Source organism: Corapipo altera, unplaced genomic scaffold, assembly GCF_003945725.1.
Source record: "Corapipo altera isolate COAL_440 unplaced genomic scaffold, ASM394572v1 181b, whole genome shotgun sequence".
Lineage (NCBI taxonomy): Eukaryota > Metazoa > Chordata > Aves > Passeriformes > Pipridae > Corapipo > Corapipo altera.
Genome location: NW_020884963.1, coordinates 1,397,756 through 1,422,583, shown reverse-complemented (window position 1 = coordinate 1,422,583; position 24,828 = coordinate 1,397,756). Strand labels below are relative to the sequence as shown.

The window sequence follows — 24,828 nt, the reverse complement described above, 5'->3', positions numbered from 1 at the left end:
TCAGGGTCAGTACCCCAAACTTAAGCCAAGCTCTCCCTGAGGAGCAGGAGCACAGTCCCAGCAATGGCAGCAGTAGCAGCAGGACAGGTGGGGAATCTTTTGGGGATCCTCAGGAGGTTGTGCTGGGGGATGAGCAGTGGCCATGTACCTGTTCTCCATGTTCCATCACCCCTTTCCTCTGCCTTGGATCCTGTGAGTGGTTCAGGCAAATCAAGCTCCTGCCTCTGCAGTCCCTCAGCAGAAGGGGAAGCTGTGGGTGCTCAGCACTGCTCAGGACTGAGCCTCCTGCAAGAGGCTTCCTCCCTCCTGCTGCTGACCCAGATGATGATAACTGCACCTTTCTCCTTCCAAAAATGCCCTCCCATTAGAAAGCAGATCTAGAGGAAGTGGTGTTTGTTCTTTGCTAATGATTGCTAGCATCAAATATTCCTTTGAGTGCTCAGCGTGGACATGGGGAAGGAATCTGGGGTGGAGGGTGTCTGTAGGCACTGAGCAACCTGCAGACAGGATGGTTGAATAATGAGATGCTGCCACAACCTGCAGCTTGTTCAGCCTGGAGGGCAAGATGAGCCAGTGCAGGCTACCCTGTTGTGTTTGTACCTTCAGAGAACCTAAGACCCCACCACAGGGCTGCCTGGTTTCTTGGGAGATGCAAGAAATCCCTTAGTAATTCACGAGGAAAGAGCTCTCCTACTCTAGAATAAAGGCAGATCCTTCTCCTGTTTGCACAACAGGTCAGAGCAGGATCACAAAACCACGTTGGCACTAACCCCCTAAACAGGCACACAAACTCATGTGCTCTGCAAACCTCAGCTCACAGCAACAAATCCTCTCCAGTTGCTCCTGCCGGGGAGTGTTTGCCTCTGACAGACCTGTAGCTGTGCTGCTGATTGACACAGCAGAAACAGAGCAACGTGTTCTTACAGCATCTCGTTCAGTATCAGCAATTTAGCAGAAATATCACACCAAACATCCTCCCTGAAGGTACTGAATGCCACGGGGCTCAAATCAGCGAGGGCTGACAGCGGGAGCAGCAGCAGCAGCGGGGTTGATAAATTAGCCCCACTGTCTCCCTGTGCAGAGCTGGCAGGAAGAGGGAGATTTGTCTGTGCTGAAGAGATGAATGTTTTCATTTTGCATCCTCTGGTGTCCTTGTCATGGGTAAGGGAAGAGAAATGAGTGGAGGTAAATTGATTTTGTAGGTATAGGAATTGATGTGTTCTTATAGGTGATGAATAACGAATAAGCCCAGTCTGCTTTCCCCTTCATTCATAGTTTATTTCCTTTTCTTGCAGTGTTTGACCTCATGAGGAAAGGGTAAGTAGCCTTCCTGGGATCCTTTTTGTTGAAATTTTTGGTGTTCATCATTAGCTTCCCAGGTGAAATGGAGATTTGATGCATCCAGTGGGGCAAGCCTCTTGTCTGTAGGCACAGGGGAAGCAAAACCCAGCTGCAGTTGCCTTTACACTGCTACAGCCTGCAATGATGTGGTGAATAATAATGGACTGGGAGGACATGTCCTGGTGTCAGGCTCTGATTCAGAAAACAAGTTTGATGCCAATTCCCCATCAAGTGCCTGGAAGAAAAGGTTTTAATAGGAATACTCTGCTGGGGTACCAGCCACATCATGGCTTCCTCTGGCACAAGGGGTGTGTGGTTGCATCAAGATTTACTTGCCATCCACTACCTTATTTTGCCCCCAGCACTAACCTGTCGTGGGAGGCTGTTTTGTTGACACACTTTTCCATAGCAAGAGAAGTGATAAAGTGGTGGGAGGCTCCTCACTGCTTTTTGCTACACCTGCACGGATTCTGCAGCTCTGCAGAGTCACAGCGAGGTCGGGAGAGCTGTGCCCAGGATGAGGGAAATTCCCAAAGGGCTTCTTTTTCTCTCTGTCCCCATGACTGAGGTTGCAGGCTGCCAGCTCCAGTGGGTTGCTGGTGAGAGGCTCCCCAGTCTCCCTGGTGATGCCCATCCTGTAGGAGAGGGAGCTCCTGTAAACAGCTGCGTCCAGGGAACGTGTGGCTCGGCCGAGAGCAGCCTGGCTGCCTCCAGCAGAAGGCAATTAGACTCCATTAGTGGCTCTGCCAGGCCTGCACTCACATCGTTTCTCTCTGGTTTCAGCAACAGGAAAATGTGTTTGAACAGGGAGGGAAGGCAGTGGCAGGAGAACGCAAATGGGAGATGAAGGTCATCAATCAAATGGGCAGCAAGGGAGAAAAGTGCTGCAGGAGGGATTTGCTGCGGGGTGCTGAGGGGAAGAGCTGAAGAGCCTGGTTTTTGGTAATAGGCTGTTCCCTGCCAGGGTTTGGCTTGCCAGGACAGTGTCTCAGGAGCACTCACTTAAATCCAGCTCGAGTGAGTGGGCGTATGTCCAAATGCAAGGCCAATCTGCTGAGCACAGGCAGGATTAACCCCCAGTGCAGTGAAGTCCTTAGCTCCTGCCATTCATCCTCTGGGGAACACAAGATTCTGACTAGCTCTTACAGCCTCTTTGCCCTCAGCTTTCAGCAGGCACAGGCAGAAGAGGGGCTTTTAGAGGAGCCTGTGCATCCCTCAGCAGTGGCGGCACACAAAGGAAAGGAGAGGAGAAGCTGACCAGGTAACCTTGGCTGTTCAGGGCCAAATGGCTGAGTTCTGGTGGTGGCTGAACCCTGAACAGCTAAATAGGTTTTCAAAGCAGTTTAGCACAATGCACTGAAAATATTCCCACTTAACCTTTGAACCAGTGGTTCCTGTCCAGATCCTGCTTGGTGTAGACCAGCTGCGTGCTGCTGTTGCTTCAGGACTGAGCCCCAGCATATGACATCCAGTGCACACCATGGGCACTGGCACTGTCCCCACTGCTGCCTGGGACCTCCTGGTGATGCTGGAGCTCACAGCCAGGAGCAGCTTTAGCAGGAAACCAAAGGCTAGGTCCAATTTTGTTCTTTTCCCTTTAGGATTCTCAGTGAATAGTGTTTGCCTTATTTTGTGCAAACATCAGCAGTTAATCCGGATGATGATGAGGGCTCTGTGACTCATGCTGGCTCAGGGACTATGCAAAGCCACCCATGACTGCTAGCCAAGCTCACTAATCAGGGTGTCACCACTTCCAGAAGGGATGGGCACAGCTCCATCCTGTGTCACAGCACCCAGAACCTCTTGGGAGCCAGGCCCTCAATGCTGGGACATAATGATGGAGAACATACTCCTCCTGCAAGGGGTGACGCTGCCATTCTGCAAAGTACTGAGCTGCTCTCCCTCCTCTTCCCAACAGGCCTGTCATGGAGGTCCCCAGTGAGCAGCCCTTCAGCGAGGAGCAGGCTCGGCTCTACTTCCGAGACATCGTCCTGGGCATCGAGTACTGTGAGTACCCAGCACTGACAGTGCTTTGCTGAGCACGTGCCTTGGCCCCCTGTGCAGCTGGGGAGGAACATCTCAACTCTGGTGGGCTCTCAGATGAGCCAGTGAGGTCCTCTCTGTCTGCACGTGATGGGGTTTGCAGCTGGAGGTGGCCCCACTCAGCTCAGGTTTACCCAGGCAGTGTCACAGATCCCTTAGAAAGGACATTGGGAAAATAGTGGCTTCCTTTTTTCTTCTGTGTGTCTCTTTCTGAAGGCAATAGCAGAGCCAGAAAATGGGTGTTTGCAGTGATGTGAGACTGAGTCAGTCAACTTCAGCTGGAATAAATTTCTTCTTTCTGGGTTAGCAGGGCAAGCAGTGGCCATGGGGAGAGCTGACAAGTGGCACTGGGAGGGTGTCCTTGTCCACTCCCTTTGCAGAATCTGTCTGAGTGACTCCTCATCACTCAGGGCTGTGGGGTGATGAGAGCCCAGCACTGCCCTGCCTTCCCAGGGACGTGGGGGCTCAAGTGTGTTCCCAGGCTCTGCCCAGAGATTCCAGCAGCAGGGATCCTCTTTGCAGCCTATTTGATTATTTTCACCTTTTTTAGTGACACCTTCTCCCTCTGTGGCTGAGGCCAGATTCACTGCTGAGTGCCTGTTCTGCAGAGTACCAGGAGGCCACAATAGGCCTGTAGAGGACAGCAGGGATTTTTCTGGCCCCATTGTAGTTGTGGCCTGAACCTGGCAGGGGTGGGAGAAGAGGTGTCCCTGAGCTGAAGGCACAAGGTGGAGTGGTCTGTGCTGGCATCTTGTGAGCAGTGATGGCTGACAGTTACTACTTCTGTACCTCAAACTACTGGTGAGCTGAGTTTGGGTCTGTGCCTGTTTGATCCTGATGTTCTCCTTGCAGACAACCTTCTGTAGAGCTCAGTGATCTCACTGCACCATTAACTGTTTTCTCTGCACACTGGTTGCCCATGGTCAGTATGAGGAGGAAGAGGCAGTACAGCTTTTTCAGAGGCAATTCACACCTTGCAGATCTGTCTGTTTTTGAGAGGAGACAGCAAATATGTAGATAAGCTGATCCTGTTATTACACTGTGCTTCAATTGCCAAACAGCTTTTGATTAGATCCTTTAACAGTAGCTCATAAAGAAGCTCCTGTGTCTCTTTGCTTGGATGGGCTTTTGTGGATTAAAAACTAGACAATCAGGAAAGTTGTAATACAGCTTTCACAGTGGAGAAAAGTCATATATGCAGTTAAGTAGAAATCTATAATGTGGGCTGAGTTGTTCAATGTATTCCTAAATGACCAGAAAAAGGATAGAGGACAGTAGGAGATTGGTGATGACACCAAGTTATTCAGGGTAGCTGTTGTTAGGACTGACTGCAAAGACTGGCAGGAAAATGCCATTATAGCAAGCATGATAAAATGAAAGATAAAAATTCATGTTACTGACTGCAGGGTAATGCATGAGGGGGAGAAACAACACTAAAAATACATACAACGTGATGGGCTCTAAATTGTCTGTTCTCACTCAGGCTTTATTCTGGATAGTTCTCTTGAAAATGCCAGCCCATTACTTAGTGACATTCAACAAAGATAACAAGATTTAGGGAATTACTGGGAATGAAATAGAGAAGAAAAGAGAAGTTGTCATTATACAGTTATTTGGATCTCTAAGAGCTCTTAGGTACAGGGAGTGTATCCTGAATATTTTGTGCAGCTTGGCTCAGCCTGTCTTAGAAACAGTTCTCTAGAACTGAAAAAGGCCCAGGAAGGGTGATCAGGATGGTCCTGGAACATGTTATGGACAGAGATAAGACCAAAGCTCTTCAGAATTGAAAATTATCCTGGGAAGGGGTGTTATTACAGAGGCTGATATAAAATCCTAAATGTGAGAGAAGTGATAAACAGGAAACGAATCTTCTCTGTCTCTAAAAACACAAGAACTAAGGGGTAGCAAACAAAATAATCAGGCAGCTAGTTGAAACCAGGAGAAATTATGCATCTGGCTTCAACCACTCAGAGAGAACAAGTCTCTGAGCATGATGGGCCTTGCTGAGGCAAGGAAGGTCGTTTTGTCCATCTCCACATTGCGATGCAACACCACCTTATTTTTTGTCTGAAACCAGCTGGTGGGAATAAAATCGATGTTTACAAGTCTGACAGTCCAGAACCTTCCAGATGCTGCTGAAATCAGTCAGATCACTCCAGAAAGTTGGTGAAGTGTTAGATATGAATGGGAAGCTCGAGACTGTCTTTGAGTAGAGTTTGAAGGGCGAAGAGGCAGCTTTTTATATTCTCATTAGCATTCATATTGTAGCAGAGCCTGTGTGCCTCAGCTGGGAGATCCAAGCTCTGCTGTGCTGGATGCTGCTGGAACAGTTCCTGCTCAGAGGAAACTTTGAGTTTAGAAGATGGGGAAAAAAAAATAAAGTTTTGATACTCCTAGGCAGAGGGAGTGAAACTAAGCAATAAATTATAGGATGCCCAGCAACAGGAACAATAGGATGCTTTATTTTGGGCAATTGAGTAACCACTTATTTTATTAGCGAATGAAAGTTAAAAATGGTGTTCTCTCTGAACTGCTGGGTAAATGCATGGCAATTATTACATAATTAAGAGGAAAAGTGCACCGTTTGTGCATGCTGAAGGAAAAGTGTTGCCAGGCAATCCAGAGATTGCAAGGTAATTTTAATGTAAGCATCCATAATTGTTATGTAATTTGGGAGGCTCAATAACCATGCAGCTGCTTGAAGCTCGCAGTCATCACAGCAAGCACATGCATCATTGCTGGTTGGGTTTTATTAGATTAGGAGTTGCAAACTGGATTGCTGTTGGAGCCTGCAAGGTGTTAGTCCAGGCCAGTGCTGATGGTGAGCAGGAAGGGGCTGCAGGAGCCAGGCTGGGGGGAGATATGGGCTGACCTTTGAAATTACCGGCGGCGGCACTTGGTCCGTGGCTGCTGTTTGTCCCTGGGGACTGGACTCACTGGTAATACATGATGTTTGCCTGGTGTGGAGGACTCCTGCAAGAGGGCTAGCTGTGGGGAGAAGTCTGGAGAGGGGCAGTGGTCCAGGTGATGAGAGCAGAAGCATCCCATGCTGAATGGGAAGACTTGGGCGTGGTGGGAGGCAGGGACAGTGTCCTGCCAGGAGCTCCCTCATCCAATGGCACGGTGCTGCCTCACTTTGTCCACTGCTTTTGACTGGATTTCTGGGTTTAGTACCTTTATTACCAGGAGTGCACCTTGCTACTCACAGTCCAAGCCTTGTTCACTGAGCAGTGAGGAAGCAGAGGCAGGTTGAAGGTGTGAGAGTCAGGGAGATCTGTCCGTGGTAAAGTATCCCTTCCTCTGGCCCCTGAACTGCTGGGAACATACTTTGAGCTTAAGCATGGTCATATTACTGATTCACACATTCTGTTTTAGTACACCTGCCTTAGACCTGGGCTCTGTGGTGTGGGCTGTGTCAGGAATTGTTCAAGAACATGAAAACTTTTATTGAGTCCCTGCAAAAGAAAGTGCTTTTGCTCCCATTCCCAGGACATCCCCAGTGCTGCTGACACTGCACACCCCCCAGAGGAACTGGGGAGGCCTCTGCATGTGTAAGTACCACTGAAGAGGTAATTCCAGAGTGTGCTCAAGTGCTTCTGATGGGAATGTTTTGCTGGATTATTTGTGTCATTAACTAAAGCGTGTTCCTGAGCGTCTCTCTGAATTAGAGATATGTGCAATTACCTCCCTTTCCACTTGCAGTAACCTTCTAGTAGTGCTTGTCTGGGGTTATTTAAGCTTCAGTCTCCCTTCTAGTAAGGCCAACATTCCTTTCCCAGTGATGCTCAGCAGAAATAAATGTGCTGGATAGCAAATAGGGCATACTCCCATCAAAAGACATGGAGGGATATACCAGGCAGGTATCCCAGTTTGATTTTAGGACTGGGACATGAGTATCTTCATTTCGTAAGAGCCTGAGCAAGGAACAAGAGTAAGCAAGCAGAAGGGCTGTCTGGGCAGGTGGCCTGGCTGTGACACTGGCCAGGAGCAGCCACTTAGCGCAGAACAGGCACGCAAGTGTGACCCAGGGGAAAACCCTGCTGACTGGCACAGTCAGGATGGAGCACAGCCACTGCCCCTGCTGCTGTGGAGCTGCAAGCTCAGTATTCAGGTCACGAGAAGCTAAAACAGTTGCTGTCAGTGTGGCTGAAGAAATAAAAACATTATTTCCTGCGCTCTCTGTAGAAAGCCCGCGGTTTCCCTCCTGTGACTGTGTCCAGGGGATCTAAGGGTGGTGGTTCTGGTCCCCTCTGCAGAGGAATGCTCATCTCATCTGAGCTATTGGGTTGAAGGGAGGGTCGTGACATGCAGCTAAAGCCACTGGGCAGCAGTTCTCTGCAGGGCACCTCTCTAGATGCCTGCAGTGCCCCAGAGTCCTGCAGGCTGAACCTGGAGCCATAACGATCTGAGGTGCAGATCAAAGCTGGCTTTTCTGAGAAAAGACTAAATCTACTTGGTCATCAATATGTGAGTGTAATTTCCTTTATCTTAAAAGGAAATTTGAGCAAATAAATCAACAGCTGAGTCAACACAGGCTTGTCTCTCCTGAGGAATATCTACAGCAATGTAAGCCCAGGGTGGGTGTGCTGAAGCATCAGTGGTGTAGATGGGTTTGATCTGGTTTGACCCTTGGCAGAAGTCAGTTCCTCAGGCTGGTGTGGGTCAGCAGAGCTGGGACATGAGTCTGTGGTGGAGCTGCTGCCTGCTCTACTGTGATTTCTAGCAAGGTGCTGCCTTCATTCCCATGTGGGAAATAGGGAACTGCCTCTTCTCTGCTCCTCCCTCTTGCCTGTGTGAGTTCAGAGCTCCTCAAACAGGGTGTGCTGAGGTGGGAGCTACAGCTGCAGGGTCCTGGATGTTATAAAGGAGAAGAGAGGCTGGTTTGTGTTTTATCACATGCAGACAAGCTCTCTTTAGATGATAAAGACTAAACAAAAAACCATTTCATGAGCTGCAAGTGTTTCTGATCCTGATCGATAAGAACTCTGTACAAGAGTGATGGAGCAGATCAGAGAGATGTGCTAGAGCCTCTTCAGAAAGATCAGGCACTTTGATTTTTGTTGTTGTTTGATGCAGTTACATGCCTGTGCTCAGGGTTGGCGTGGACTGTGCAGGTTGTTTGGGCAGTACTTGCTGCACGTACCCTGCTCCCCACTCTCCTTGTGGTGCCTTGGGCATTGGCATGTGTGGAACCCTGGCAGGAAGCTCTGCATGACCCCTGTGACTGGTGATAAATGTGCTCATATGAGCTGGAGGACAAGAGCAGAGGGACAGCCTTAGGCAAGGTTGCCTCTTTCCCCCTTCCCTGTTCTTCCTACTGGCAGTATCCCACACCTACCCCTTCTGCCAGGAGCACGACTCTCAGCCGGGTGCTGGAGATGGAGCACAAAGAGAAACTGAGCTCTTCCAGAGGGCTGGGTAGTGCTGGGTGTGGGATACCCCCTTTGTAAAACCCAGGCTTAAGCAACAAATCCACGTGGCAGAGGCTTGATGGGTGCAGCAAAATAGTGAGCAGAGCTGGGAACATCCGAGCTGGGAACATCCGAGCTGGGATCCTCACCCCGGCCACTGCACACAACGAGTGTGGGAGGGAGGGTGTTCCCCTTGCACACCCACCACATCCCTGTCCCCAGCTCTTGCTCAGGGAGCACTGCAGATGAGTACAGAGACTTCCTTCAAAGAGCAGCCCTCTGTGTTGAGCTGTGGATGGTGGTGCAGCAGTTTCCTTGGGAGGGCGTTAAATCACATCTTTGCTTCAGGGGCGATGTGACAGTAATACTAAGCAGACTCTGCAGTAGCACCATATGGATTGCTTTTGCCCTTGAATGGGAATGGGATTCTGGTTTTAATCAAGTAAAATTCGGCATCAGCCTCAGTAAATAGCAGGGTGTGTCAGTGCATTGCAAAGTTTTATATTCATAGTTTTTAAATGAGCTTTTAGCAGGTTGGTATTAACCTGCTGGAGCTCCAAGGTTTCCAGAGGGGAAATGCAGTGAAAAGCACCTTTTTTAAAAGGACTGAGGCACAATATCTCTTTCTGGTACTTCTGTCTCTGGCCCCTCTGGGTCTTGACTGCCTGTTAAGAAGTGAAGTTGTAACTAGAGAGTTCCCAGGCATTTACCTCTGAATGAAAGCAAAAGCCTGTGTAGTCTAGAAATGAGGAGCATTTGTGAAATGGGTGGCACATTGCAAAAAAATAAAAGCTGTCATGTCCCACCAAAGGCAGCTGAGGGACTGAACAGAGAGGAATGATGTGCTCAGCAGGGCTTTGCTAAGGAGCAGTGATGGAGTAGAGAGGGAGAGCAGCAGAACTGTGGAGACCCAGATAGCAGGACCCAGCTGGCCCAGCAGCAGAGATCCTCCCCAAAATCTGCCCCTTTCTCCAACCCCACCTACTCTACCACAGCTACTATTACCAACTCAGTTGAAATACATTGTAGTGAACAAACAAATAGAGGCCCTAAAAATCCAGATTTTCAGGGAGACCTTCTATTTTGGGGAGTTGTTTCATGTGGGCTCGGATTTGATCTCCCAAGTGCAGGTTCATGCCAGCTGCTCTCGGCAGTAGGTGCAGTGTACCTGCTACAGCTCTGTCTGAAATTCAGAGGGACAGGGCAAGATGGTCCTTTCCCAGGTGTTGCTCACACCCTGAGGGCTCTGAATCCTCTTTTAGGTCATATCTCTCCACCACATACCATCTGCCTGCAGCAGGCTGTTCTTAGGTGATGCTGCTCCGTGCCTAAAATCAGGAGACAGACTAGACTTTTAGGCATCATCCCCTTGTTTCTGAGCACCCTGAGGCTCTAGGGTTTGACTAAGTCAAACTTCAGATATCCCTTGTCAAGGCAGTCTAACACAGGTTGTGGTACAATTCAGTATGCAGACCCTCACCTGCCCTGCCTGTGGGGTTCATGAGCTGGCTGTAGGGTTTAGCAAACAAGTATTTCTAATGTATTTTGGGATCCTGGCCTGGATGATGCTCCAGGAATCCATGAGATTGTTATGCAGATGCAGAAAGCCCTAGATACTGTTACCTTCCCACTGAAGAATGGGTCTAATAAAACTGAATTTAATGGAGTGCTGCGTAATCAGACTTTGTCCTAAGGGCTCTGTGATATCTTGTGTGATTTCATTTTCATTATGAAGAAGTATTGATCCATGCTTTGCATTGGGTCTGCCAGCACAGAAAGTGCAGAGCATCCTGGAGCCCAGGGAGGACATTCCAGTGGGCTGCTGAGCTCTGCTCTGAGAGCAAAACCCTTTCCAGGTAAAATCAACATGTGGAGCCATTTCATCAGTTTTCTAAAGCAGCTTTGGTGAAGTGCTCTGCTTTGGCCAGCTCAGCATGGATTTTAACCTTGAGAGGGATGCAGACAGGTGCATTTGCATGGGAATGAGTGCTTTTCAGCTGTTGGTGTCCCCTTTGTGTGTGGCTTGGGAGGGGAGACTGAAGGGGTGGTCCTTGCCAAGGCTTTGTGCTTCCATCAGCCACATCCCTGTGGTGGACAGTGTGGGTCTGAGGGCAGTGTGGGCAGGGCCGAGGTCTGCCTGCTTTGTGGCTCTTTCTGTACTGTCACAAGCAAAAAAACCAACTCCTTCCTTTCTCCAGTCTCTTTGAGCAGGACACAGAGTAGCTGGAAGTTCCCTCAAAGGCATGGATTCAGCTTAGGGGTCCTAGTTCTCCATGAAGGGAACTAAGGGGGGGGTGTCGTGTGTTGGTCTAAAAGAAAAATAATCCCCAAATCCTCATGGAGCAAGTTTAGGTGCAGTGACACAGATCATTACTTTGGCTATGTTTCTTTAAAGCGTGTTTAGGGATTTTATTCAGAAAGTGCTTTTCCTTCTCTGCTGGATCTGATGCAGCCCTGCTCCTGTTTGGGAGTGGCTGTGTCACAATGTGTCCTTAATCCCAAAGACAGGATAAGTGTTTCTGGGACCTCTGGGCCTGGCTTCCAGTGAAGCAGTTCTAACCAGGCTGCCTTTCCTACCTACTGCTCTTACATCTACAGAGGATGAAACTTGCTCCCAGATGCTTCAGGCTGGTGAAATTAGAGGGTTGGTTTATGCTGGTGATTGTGTTAGACTGACTGTGGCTGTCACCTGCTCCCCTTGGGGTGGCTCTGTGGGCTCTGTGCTCCTGGTGCCATTCTGTACAGTCATTAGCAGTCTGGAGTGTGTCATTAGTGGTAGGCTTTTATTTCCAAGATGCTTAGCTCTCCCTCTGGAGTTCTGCAGGAATAACACCATCTTTTCCTCTGTGTCTTGTGCTGGAAATGCAGATCATGCTGGTTTAGCAAGTACCTTTCCCACAAGGCAGCTCTGCCCTGGTCTCCTTTTGCAGCGTGTGGCACTGGTGTGTGTCATTGTGGGCACGTCCTGCTGCTTGGCCAGGCAACCTTTGGCCAACCCTGTTGAATTAATTGATCCCTGCTCTTCTCCCTGCAATGTCTATCTGCACAAGATCTGGACTTGCAGCAGAAGTTGGCAGGTTGCAAAGTTCTCCAAGCTTAGTTGTGCTGGTGTCCTGAAGGTGAGCGGTCCTGCTTCCTTCCTGCAGCTCCCAAACAAGCCAGGTTTTGTCTACTGCCTGCAAGTGGACTTGGGCATGATTTTCAGGGTATCTCTTGCTCTGTATTGTACTGAACAGTACCAGTGGCAAGACACAGCACAGGATAAACCTGAGCAGTTTGAAGGCTGAAGCCCATTTTGGAAAGCTGGGCAGGGGAGGATGCCCACGGCAGCTGGCAGGCTGGGACTTTAAGAATTCTGTTTCTTCAGAGAAGAAAAAGGATTTCAGATTGCCCTCATCAGGTTGGCACCGAATCACATCTTGGCAGATATGAGCACTTGCTCTTACAGTTTTTATAGCTGTGATGTTCATTTACACCAGCTGGTGCTCAGTGCACAGTCCCTGTCCTTCTCTGGCTATTGCCTCTGCACAAGGCAGCTGGATAGGGAAGGGGATTTGTAGGTAGCAGAAGCCTTTTGAGCCAGCTGGCCCAAGACTTCCATTACTGTCACCCAAAGCAGCACAGTGTGTGTTGGACACTGCTCCCAGAACCACCACTCCGACCTGCCCAATCACTTCCCCTCTGCATCTGTCCCCTTCCCGTCCCAGTTTAAATAATAAGGTGTGCAGAAGTACCTGGGACATGGCACTGCAGAGCCTTGAGACATGTCAGGCTCACTGCTGAGAGCACAGCCTGGGCTCCTCAGTCCCAAAGGCACCTGTGCCGATTTTCTCCTCTGAGCAGTTGAGGTCAGACCGTCGCTGTCTCCAGCGCTCACATCAAGCACATGCACGTTCTGGTCTGGGAAACCCAAATATTCGTTGGCCAAATGAACTATTGTTCGATGGCTTTGATTTTTGCAAAAGGTGTGTCTCACTTCTTTGTTCAACACTGATATTGCTCCTGTGCCCCACAGGCAGCACCTGCTGGAGATGGGCACTGAGCACACACAGGGCAGTTGGCAAACTGCCCCTAGTGTTCCTCTGCTTCATCAGGCTGTGCAGGGACAGGGAATGTACTTCACAAAATAAATAGTTATATGGTAGGGAAAATGGTTTGTGGTTTTGTTTTGCTTGGTTTTTTTTTTTACTTTCCTCTGTGGAAAGCCTGGAGTACCTGCTTGCCTAGTGTAATTCCCTCAATTTTCACAGATCCAGCTCTGGGATGTACTTGTATGACCCACATATATTTGTGGCCTCTTTTTTTTTTTAGAGGCTTTGGGAATCTTAGTCCTGTGGTAAGGTTACAGACACCTGCCTGAAAGGCAGCTCATCTCCTGAAGGAAAACTTCACTCCCCCCTCACTTTTTTTTTTTACTCTCCCTATATTACCATAATGAAATGTCAGCTTTGCTGCTGAGCAGATGTCTCCTCCTAATTACTGTTGTTGCAGGGTTTCAGTGTTTATCCTGACTGTCTAGCCAGGCTGTTACAGCATTAACTGGCTCACATCACAGCCTGGCCACATTTGCTGCACATCTGGAAGAGGATGGAAGTACTGGTGCTCTCCAGCAAGTTTTTGTCTGCTGGGTCTCTTTAATGTGCCAAGGACAGCATCCCCCAACACTGCTTTAAACTGAGAGTGGTCCTTGCAGAAAAAAATATCTGCACCAAGCATGGGCTGGTGGAAAGTTGGCTTGAAAAGAGCAGATAGTTAAGTGAAGTTTGTTCTTTCTTGTTCCTAACATGCAAACTGGGGTGCTCTGTAGGGCAGGCTGCCTTTGTGGCAGTGCATGGACCAGGTTTGTAAAAGCAGGAAAGGGTTGGACCAGCATTTTCCTCCACCCAGTTGTGTATTTCCTAGGAGATATGAAAAGAGCTCATGAGGAGGTATAAAAACAAAAGTGCTATATTTGCAAGAAGGAAATGTGAAAACAGTGCTTGGGGCCAGAGGAGGAGGGAAGCTGAGAGGTCCCAGTCCCCTGAGAAGGGCAGAACTAGAGAATTTCCTCTCCCATTCAGTAAAGTCTCTTGTGTTTTCTCCAGTTCTGCTTTTGGGGCCATTTTATGTTCTGAAAGTTGGGGGGTTTATTTTTAAAGTTGTTCTCCAAGTTCCTGAGAAATCAGCCACTTTCCTAGAACTCCCTGCCTCACTCAGTGGCCTGGAAATGTCTGTCTTGCAACTGCAATATCACACGAGGGGGGTTTTTTGTTGTTGTTTGCAGTGCATCTCAACCTCCAAGCTCTTTGCAAGGGTTTGTAATTCTTGGGCTCCATTACAAAACTTGGTTAGGTAGAGAGCACCTTCTCAGGGTGCTGGCACCAAGCAGCTGGTGATAGTGCAAGGTTGGAGCTCCATTATTCCATCTTCTGGGTTGGAAATAGCCACTGATTTCTGAGCTGTTGGCTGGACTTGGCACTCAGCTGCTTGTTGCCTGTTTCATTCTACCTATGGCTGTGCCCCTTTTGATCAGCTTTGCAGCACTGCAGTTTCAAAACAAATAAATTTAAAATTAACCTCTTTATTTGGAACCCATAAACCTTTAATACAGCAAGTTGCTCAGCACATCCCCTAGTATGATAAGGCCAAGCAAATCCACAGGATTTGAGTGGTTTCCCTCTCCAGCAGCTCTACTTGGTCCCACTGGTTGAGCTTTCTCTGAGTTCATGTCTGTCCTCTGCTAAATTCCTGGTGACAGATGGATTTCTGAGAGTTGTGTCCCAGTGAGGCACCCAAAAGAAATGACTGTAAGGAAATGGCATTTCTTCTACATTATATTTTATCTCCAGCAGCAGCTTGGGGTGGGGTGCCTGAGCTTGCACCTTTGTGTTCATCCTCCTGGAATGGTTTTCCCCAGGTGTGTTGATGCCATGGCAGACCATGCTCCTGTTTTGGGTTTTTTTCAGTGCACTACCAGAAGATCATCCACCGGGACATCAAACCTTCCAACTTGCTCTTAGGAGATGATGGGCACATCAAAATCGCTGATTTTGGAGTCAGCAATCAGTTTGAAGGGAATGATGCCCAGCTCTCCAGCACGGCAGGGACACCAGCCTTCATGGCACCCGAGGCCATCTCACAGACTGGCAAGAGTTTCAGTGGAAAGGTAGGTTTTTACCCACAGCTGGTGCCTCCAGGGACCCCCAGGCGTGGCACAAAGGGCAGCACCACACCTGCATCCTGTGCTGTTGCCCACCCAGCGATTCTGGTGCAAATGAGGGTTGTTCTTTAGTAAAACTGAAGCTCTAATTCTGTCCAGTCCTGACAAAACTCACATGGGTCGTTCTGTGCTGTGGGCAGACACTTTGCTGTGGATTCCTGCCCAGGCAGCAGCCATTTCCCTGCCCAAAGGGAAGGGAGGAAGCTCTTGGTTCCCTTCCAAAATAATCAAGAGGCACAGGGGGCTGCTGGGCACCAAGGTCATATCTTGATTCCCTGGAAGGCACTGCCAAGGGTGGTAATGCAGACATGGGGTAGGCTCTAATGGGGATTTTTTTCCTGGAAGACTTCTGAGATTCAGCCCTGAATGGTGTAATTTCCTGTAAGAAGGGGCTGCTTTCTGGTCACAGTCCTCTACAGCAAGGACAAGGAAGCAGTGCCTGGCCCAGCACAGTCCTCATTCCCCAGGTGTGCTGCTGATGAGCCCAGCTTCAAAGAGACCCTCCACAGTGACACAGAAACTGCTAAATCCATACTAATAGTGTTCAGTGAATTAGTGGGAAAATGCAGCTCATTCAGATCATCTGTGATGCATCTCCTTGACTGCCTGTACCTGCTTTTTTTCAGGCACTTGATGTCTGGGCCATGGGAATCACCCTGTACTGCTTTGTTTACGGGAAGGTAAGCTGGCTCTCAGCTGCTGGAGCCCTGCATGGCAGTGTCTGTCTGCCTGGCTTTTGACTCATTCCTTTCCAAATAAAGGCAAGTATTAGAAACAAAGACCTACCTTCTGCAAGCTCCCAGATCCCCCTGGGGATGAGAAGGGGCTGACATTGTGATCTGTGGAAAGGATCATTTCCTGTGTTGGTCCTTGTTTGCAGAGACATTGTTTGTGCTACAAACCCAGAGCAGCAGCAACAGCACCAACAACAGTTTGTGGGGGGCATTGTCCACATTGCCTGTATTTAGAAATGAGCCATTTATTTAGAAATTCTCTATTTAGAAATTTAGGCAGAGCATGGAGGGAGGCACAGGATTGATCCCAAGCCGCTGCAGCACTTTAGCAAATCAGATTACAGAAAGCTCTGCCTGCCAAAGCTGAGTTGGGCCAGAGGGAGTCTAGTTTGGCAAGGCCAGGTCTTCAGAACTGCCTTCTGCAAACTGCATGTCCTGTCATGGCTTTTTCCTTACCTGTGGCCAGAACCCCCTTTTCCCACTCACACTCTCTCAGCAGGTATGTGCAGTCTCTGTGTGCAGGAATATTATCTGGACTCCTGCCCAAGCCCAGACCACTGCAGGTCCCACCACACAGGCATCAGGCAGCCAGCTCAGGGGTAAGAAGTGGTCAGGGAAGATGGCAGAGCCAGTTCATGGTCACCAGGCAGGCTGGATGAAGGGGGATATCCCAGTCCAGTTATATATTCCCTAAATCCCCCTTCTTTTTGCATTTATTTTTTTTTAAAGAAGAAACAAATCTATTGGGGGGGGGGGGGAAGATTTTATTTATTTCCATCTCTGTGTAAAATCAGGGGATTACAGGGAGTGCACTCATGTTACATGAATGACAAATGCCTGAGTTGTGCCAGGACCTCTGACAACTGGAAAATCTCTTGTTTGTTTTACAGTGCCCTTTTATAGATGAATACATTCTGGGTCTTCATAACAGGATCAAGACCAAGCCTGTGGAGTTCCCAGAAGAGTGAGTAAACTTTACTCTGCTACTGTAAAATAAAGTTCAGTTTTCAGCATTATTCTCTGTGCAGCACAAATGCCAGTGGGTCACCACGGAGGGACAGCCATGGGTGGGTGAGGTGCTCTGTGTTCTCCTGGGTCCTTCACGTGGGTTTTGTGCTGGTGATGTTGAGGTGTTACAACTGCCTCTGCTGATCCTGTGTCCTTGTTGTGCAGATAGAGACTAAAGGAAATGGCTCTTGAAATCTTTGGAAGTGAAGGGATTTCTTTATGGGTCTAGGAAGTTCTGACCCAAGTGCATGGTTTGGTTGGGGGTTTGTGTTTCTCCCCATGTGGCAGCCTCTGGAATGATTCAGTGTATTCATTTTCAAAAGCAGTGTGGTTATAGACCTCAGTCTTGGTCTAAGTAAATGCATCCCTCCCCTTTGAACTTACCTTGGAGCTGGGAGAAGTGTCTGATGGAATGATGTTTGTCCCAAGATACACAACCACAGCTCAGTGAATCCCACTCCTCTGCCTCCTCCAGCACACCACAGGAAAACATGGGTTTGTCCTTTGTGCAGGTGGTTAATTTGTTTCTCCTGGTTGCTGTCAGATGAAGTAGCCGAAGCTGGACTCTTTGTTTTCCCTCCCAAATCAGCACAGTAGTCAGCCAAAGAATTTTTTGCCTTCTTGACCCAACTGCTCATTCTAATAAAAACATACAGATAAAATTACTTGATTTCAAGCACAAAGAAATTAAAACTCTAATGAAAGGCACATGTGGTATTAGAGAGGAAGGCAGGGATGTTGTCAGGCAACCTCTGATACCATGGTGGATGTTGGATGGTATCCACCATCCATTACATGAGTTTTGTGAGATGCTCACTGAATTTTCAAACTACAGTGAAGGGCTGAGCCTCTTCCTTGGCAGTCCCAGGCTCTGAGTCTGCAGAAGGTGATGGGTCCTCAGCCTGCCCTGTTTTAGTCATCTGACTCATGCCCTGGGCTCCATGGGCTGCATTAATTACCTCTGCATTGAGGGAAGCACAGCCACTGCAGAAAGCTCAGCCAGGGCCATCTCTGCCCCGGGTGATGGAACATCTCCAAGGACCTGGGCCACAAGGTCAGGCCACTTGTTAGCACACACAGACCCCAGTCCTGGGTGTGGAGCAGCTCTGGTAGGACCAGGTGACCAGGATTCAGGCATCAGGAGCACAAAGGCTGGTCGTGCCCCATTGCCATGTTCCCACCAGTTGCTCTGCAGATGGGGCAGGACTTTGTCTTGACAGCACTGCAGCAAAATGTTTATGTTTCCCTGGCAGCCTTCTCCCCTTGCTTGGGTCCTGGCAAAACACCCACCCTCTCTCAGCCACCCTGTATTTGGGTTACAAGTCAGCTCACAAGTGACTGTTCCCACCTGCCTCTGCAGTAAGTTATTAACATTTAATGGGCTGACTGGGTTGTGCTGAGATCCTTTCCTTCATTCAGGCATTTCCTTCAGCGATAATTGGGCTGCATGATTTATGTGGATTCCTCAGTGACCTGCTCTCCCAGTCTAAAAAAACCTGTACCCCTGGTTAGGTTGTTGGAGCAGAGGGTTACTGGGTGTTGACAGCTGTCCAAACCACATCTATTTGTTAGATAAAAGCGACAGAGATGCACATGAAGCTGGAATTCACTGGAGTGGATCCACCCTGACCTCCCACAGAATTAGCACCTCGCTATAGTTAGGAGTATTTTGGTTTCAATGTATTTCACCATGGCTACAAAAGACACATTCCTGTTTGCAGACAGCCCATGGAAACTCATTGCCTGTTTCCTGACAGGCTGTAGGACAGATGGAGCTGAAGGTACCGGCGTCACCGTCCCGTCCCTTCCCTTAGAGACGCTGGGATAAATATTTATTGCACTGCAGTTCTCATTCATGTCACTGAGCCCTTGGCGTGACACGAGGTAAATGGGGTTGGCTCACACCCTGATGATCCTGGCATGACTGAAAAACAAACTGGAGCAGTTTCTGTTTAGACATGTATTAAGAGAGTCAGAAGCTCTGCACAGTCCCTCCTGGTGAAGTCCAAGACAGTGTTGTCTGACCTGCAGGCACCCTGTAAAGTGATCCGTGGTGCTGGCAGCCCTCCCAGATGGGCACTGAGCTCTGTGGTGCTTGGCATTTTCCTGAGAGCTGTTACAGGACCGTGACTGTGAGAAATCCCAGATAGCACAGGCTTTTCAGGTGAAAAATGCCATCAGGTTCAGCGTGCACCCTACCCTGGCACACTGGAGAGAGGGGAGATCAGGCACAGGGTGATGTGATCTGATCTGTTGCGTGGCCATAACCCACCTGACACTTTGTGATCCTGTTTACAGGGCTTTTCCTTATGACATTAATCCTGTGTTGCACAGAAATCAGTCTGGTGCCCAGAAATGTTAGGTGATTATGTGTTCTATTTCTTGTATCTTAAAGAAAGCTGTTGACAGTTTGGCACAGAACTGATGTTAAGTATTTTAAAAGCACCATCTCCCCTGCATCGGTGTGGTCTCTGGGAGGAGCCTGTTTATTCTGACCTGCTAAATGCACTGTCACTGCCCATTGCTGTTCCTCTGTGCCTGGAGCTCATCTCAAGAGCAGCACCATTCTTCCCACTCCCACCTAAATTGTCACCCGAGTCTGTGAGGACTCATCCTGTCATTCCTCTTGTCTGGGCTGTATTGCCTGTGTACTGCACACCCTTGGGGCAACTCTGAATGTGGTTAGACTTTAAACTGAACCCGCTTTCTGCCCCTTCCCACTGAATGACCAGCATTTCTTTGGTTTTTTGGAAAGATCCTATAACCAAAGCCCATGTAAAGTATTCATAAATTATCAAACAGCAGCTCCGTTTTCATCAGATTAAAATATCCTTTACTGTGATGTGGTTTTCATTTTGGTTTGTGATAGTTTATTCCCTTCTCTGCTTGGGGCAATGCAGAGGAGGTGGGCACAGTACCTGGTCCTCACCAGTGTTTTCAGTCTCAAATCCAGCCCTGCTGGGCAGTGACGTTTTGTGCTGCCAAATTCCATCTTTGTGCAGTTCTTCAAGAGTCATTTGTGACACAGACTTTCAGCTGCCTAATGTGATTCTGTCACATGCTGGCATTTTAATGCAGCAGTACTTTGATCACGCAGATCTAGTGTGTTTGGAAGATGTTGCCTGTATCATTAACCACAGGAGTCATTGCAGCCTTTGGGCCTGAGGGACAAACTGCAGGACCAAGGGCTCCATGTGAATAGAGTGGCTTCTGAGTTCAGGCACTGTGGCATTTAGATCTTGGAAATAGTGTTAAAAATTATGTGTTTTTCTCTTACATCTGTTCATTCCCTCCTTTTGTTACTCCAAGGCTGAGCTGTACAGGTAGGAAATACAGAGTTACTGTCTGGCTGCCATCAGTGTTCATGGAAGCAATTTAATTAACACAACCTGCAGGCTTAGCTTGGAATTTAAATATCATCCAGCACACAGCTGCTCATGATGCAGGTTCAGCAAATCAAGCTCTGCCCTTCTTGATTTGTACAGTTCAACTTCAGTTCTGCTCTCGGGAATGTTTTGTTGTCCCAGAATCTGCCCTCTGAAATTTCCCTGTGATGTGCTGTCTTTAAAAATGTTCTTAGATCCATTCAACTGATGTTTCCATGTGCATTTTGAGAGAGTGCCTTTGTGTTAGTGGGCAGAACAGGATAACCAAGCTCTGTAACTGTGGTGCCCGAGGAGGAACCAAGCCAACAAGACCTTCCTTTCTCAAGCCAGGTTTGCAGAGAAAATATCTCCTGAGTGGAGCAGGTTCCCTACCAAGTAACTGCAGTAAGAACTGGGCACATCTTGAGCCCTTACAATTCCCTTGTTAACTGACTGCTGCTGTTTTCTTCACTCAGAGCACAGATAAGTGATGAGCTCAAGGAACTGATGCTGCGCATGCTCGATAAAAATCCAGAAACAAGGATAACAGTCCCTGAAATTAAGGTAAATTGGACTTTGATATTAGAGTTTTCAGTCTCAGCTGATTTTGTTGTTCCTGTGGTACCTTCTAATGAGGCAGAGCTGTTCCCAGTGTTTGTTTTGGGAGCTCTCCCTGGCACGCCGTGTCAGAAAGGGAGAGTGCTCATTTTGCAGCATCCCACAGCTCTGTCGATGCTTCTTGCTTGGGGAATATTGACAAAAGCTTTCTTGTTTGCTTATTTAAATGAAAATTACTCAAAATCTGGCTGATCTCAGTGAATCCCTGGGAGAATCAACACTGTCAAGGGGGACTGCAGAGCCTGTACTGGCAGTGTTGGACCTGTTAGAGGGGCTGGATGTGTGTTCCTCCTCTGGTCCTGGTGTGGTCAGTGGCCTCAAGGCAGAACATTTGTTTCTCTCACCATTACTTGGGAGATGCTTATTAATAGAAAGAATGGATAGGCCTGGCAGAGCACAATGCTTCACGGGGTTTGGTTTTATTCTGGTTTTGCATGGGCTTGCTGTCCTCCTGTCACCCCTTGCTGAGGCCTCAGACCTGCTGGAGGATCTCAAGATTTCCAAAGGGATCCATCAGCATCATCTGCAGGGCACACAACTCTTGTTTGCTTTGTCTTGGGCCAACACCAGCACGTTTGCCACCAAAGCTGACAATAGAAGGATTAAGCTTCAAGAAAAAAAACAAAGTGATATCTCCTCCCTCCATGCCCAGTAGGTCACAGCCAGTGATGTGGGAAGTCCTTTGGAGCTGTATTTATGGGATTTCACTTGACAGTTCTTACAAGGCATTTCATGTGCAACCTGTAAGATCTCTTGGGTAGAGGAGCAGAGCTGGGTGCTGGCTCTTGTCCCTGGCCATGCACTGAAGGTGCTTGGTGTGCCTGGGGACTTGCCTTGGATGCTGACAGAGCAGGTGTCCCCAGTGCCAGGCTGGGCTCTGGGCTCAGCCCATGCCCTTGGACAGAGCTTTTCTCATGTTCACAGCCGAGAAAACCATTTCATAAGAGACAGCAGGAACAGGGGGGCTTTCCTCTGCTGCATGTGAGAGAAAAAGATGAAAACGCTCTGGATAACTCAGGTTTTCAAAGCGTTTCAGGCCTGATTCAGAGGGCACCGTGTTCCTCCGAGGTGCCGGTCGGTGGCAGTGGGTGTGACAGCACTGGGCATTAGAGGATGCCATCTGTCCAGGCACCAAAATCACAGAGTCACAGAATAGGCTGAGTTGGAAGGGACCCACAAGGATCATCGACTCCAGCTCTTAGCCCTGCACAGGCACCCCAACAATCCCACCCTGTCCCTGGGAGCGTTGTCCAAACACTCCTGGAGCTCTGGCAGCCTTGGTGCTGTGCCCACTGCCCTGGAGAGCCTGGTCAGTGCCCAACCACCCTCTGGGGGAAGAACCTTTTCCTAATATCTAACCTAAACCTCCCCTGACACAACTCCAGGCCATTCCCTGGGTGCTGTCCCTGGTCCCCACAGAGCAGAGCTCAGGGCCTGCCCCTCCTCTGCCCCTCCTGAGGAGGCTGTGACTGCAGTGAGGTTTCCCCTCAATCTTCTCTTCTCCAGCTGAACACACCAAATACCCTCAGCTGCTCCTCACACAGCTTCCCCTCAAGGCCCTGCCTCACCTTCATTGCCCTCCTTTGGACACTCTCTAATGGCTCAATGTCTTTCTTACGTTGTGGTGGCCGAAATTTCCAGGGCAGCTGGTTGAAAAGCACTGCTGGGAGTGGAAAATGGAGCAGTACAGCTCAACCCTGTGCCCCATTTCCCTCCCACCCCACCACGACAGAGCTCTGGTGCAGGAGGCAGAGCCAGAGCTGTGTCTGTCCCTCCCCAGGTGCACCCCTGGCTGACCAGGGGCGGAGAGGAGCCGCTGCCGCTGGAGGAGGAGCACTGCTCTGTGGTGGAGGTGACCGAGGAGGAGGTGAAGAACTCGGTGAAGACCATCCCCAGTTTGCCAGCTGTGGTAGGTACAAACCACAGCCACGTCCTCTGCGCTGGGCGAGAGCGTGGGGCTTTGCTGAAGCCTTCAGCTGGTGGAGGAGGTTTGGAGGGGGGGGCTTTGCTGAAGCCTTCAGCTGGTGGAGGAGGTTTGGAGAGGGGACACATGTGCTGCTGGCCTGGGAAGCTTGGCCTTTCCACCCAGTGTGAACTTGTTGTGTCAGAGCACTGCAGCAGCCTGAGTGTCAAGTAGCTGTTTTGTGGGTTCCTTCTCTTTGTGCTCTTTGCTGTAACGCTGTTAAATGTCTGTTGAATTATTGAAGAAGCTGCTGCTACTCCTCTGAACTGCCTTCAAGGAGTCGGTCCTGCTGTTCTCACTGGTCTGTTTTTCTTCCTCCAAGATCCTGGTGAAGGCCATGCTAAGGAAACGCTCCTTTGGGAATCCCTTCGAGGTCCAGACGAGGCGGGAGGAGAGATCCATGTCTGCCCCAGGGAATTTGCTGATGTAGGTATCCAGAGCCTTGCCTGGCAGAGCAAAGGTGTGTGGGGAGGGTGGAGGAGGCAGTTTGCAAATCTTTTCTGTAGCATTTAAGGACAGAACTCCCCTCTAAATCAAATACTGAAGATAAAATCTACCTCAAGTCCTCTCAGATCGAAATACAATGCATTAATACAGCCTAAAAGCTCTTTTTATAGATGCAGTTCTCTCTATAAGATGGGTTTGGCCTAAACACATGTAAGGTGCTAAACTTGAGTCTGGTTTTTTACCTGTTAGTTTATAATACGCTGTGATCAAAGATCCATTAGAGACTGGTGAAGCAAAATAAGTTTAATTAGAGTCTAGTCTAGATATATATTAGAGGGTTTCATTCTTCTCTCCTTTTTATGGACAACAGAAATGGTACCAGATGAGCAGTTTGTGTGCTTTTTAAACTCAAAATGAGACGATGGGGTTTGACTGTGGTCTGGGGCCCAAGCCTGGGCAGAGACACGTGGGCAGACAAAGAACACTTTGAAATTGCTTTTTCATTTGAGAGCACATTCAGTATTTTTTCACACTGACAGTTGTGAAATGGTGGAACATGTTGCAGCAGGATGTTTTGAAGGCAGGGTATAAATGGCTATATTGGGATTAAAAAGGGAATAGACATATTAATGACTAATAGGTTCATCAGCAGCTTTTAAGCGTGATGTTCTGTATGTACAGGGGTGGGGAGAGAATTCCTCTGCCCTTTACTTGGTTCTTACTATTCCTCCCTCATTTTTATCACTGATTCCTTTCAGAGACAGGATTCTGGACCATCAGTCCAGTAAGTACCAGCTGGACCATTAGCTTGATCTGGGACAATTATTTTTATATAAATAAAGTTCTCACCCCACAGGATCTGTAAGGCTTGGTTCACAACAAAGCTGTGTCATCCCAAAATGATGCTTTTCCACCCAAAATCCCAGCACCATGCCTGGCAGACTCCCCTGCGGGAGTGCTGATTCTCACTGCACCACTGACAATGCAATTGGAGGAGTCTCTGCCTCTCAGGTGTGTGGGGATTTGAGGGCTCAGCTCAATTAAGGATGATAATACTTTAGGTCCCAACTGTGTATTGGAGACTTCACTAAAGACTCTGCCTTGGAGTCCAGGGCCTGACAGCACTTTAACATTTTAACACCCTGTACACAAGTGCTGCTGTGGGACATTTCTGGAGCGTGGCAGTCACAGCTCCTTTGCCAGCTTAGCACAAGGGATTTGTCCTCATTTGTTTCCCTTGGCTCATTGCCTTCCAAATTAGTTATTGCTAATTGGACACACATCCCTACCCATATCTTCACGATCATTCCTGGTCCCTGGATTGCATTACTCTGAGATGGGGAAACATTTACTAAATTCGAAGAAAAATGTATTTTATTCTTCCCAGTGTCCCTGACAGCTCACTCAGAGCAAGGCAGGATTTCTTCTTTTCAAACCCTGTCTGAACTGATATTTCAAGGTGATCACACTGAACCTGTTTCCAAGAGGGACCTGTTCCCTCCCACCTTCACTTGAGATAGTTGAAAACCTGTGCCACCAACAACCCATCTAGTGGGAAAACTCCTTAACCCTGTGGCTGGTTCCTGCCTGGAGCTGGTGCTTTGTTACCTTCCCAGAATAAGTAAAGTTCATTTGGTCTAACATAGCTGTGAAGCTTCTGATCAGCCACATAATCAGTGTCTAATCCTTTTAAAAATCA

The 24,828-nt window shown here is 48.6% G+C and overlaps 1 protein-coding gene across 1 annotated transcript in view; it reads left to right on the top strand.

Annotated features, from left to right (window-relative positions):
- CAMKK1 (calcium/calmodulin dependent protein kinase kinase 1) overlaps positions 1 to 24,828 on the top strand; it is a 58,206-nt gene that overhangs the window by 22,270 nt on the left and 11,108 nt on the right. Inside the window, exons 8-15 of the mRNA XM_027664456.1 lie at positions 1,296 to 1,317; positions 3,260 to 3,348; positions 14,741 to 14,940; positions 15,621 to 15,674; positions 16,619 to 16,692; positions 20,578 to 20,665; positions 22,500 to 22,628; positions 23,005 to 23,108. Of these exons, the coding sequence (XP_027520257.1) occupies positions 1,296 to 1,317; positions 3,260 to 3,348; positions 14,741 to 14,940; positions 15,621 to 15,674; positions 16,619 to 16,692; positions 20,578 to 20,665; positions 22,500 to 22,628; positions 23,005 to 23,108 (760 nt within the window). The remainder of the gene's footprint in view (positions 1 to 1,295; positions 1,318 to 3,259; positions 3,349 to 14,740; positions 14,941 to 15,620; positions 15,675 to 16,618; positions 16,693 to 20,577; positions 20,666 to 22,499; positions 22,629 to 23,004; positions 23,109 to 24,828) is intronic.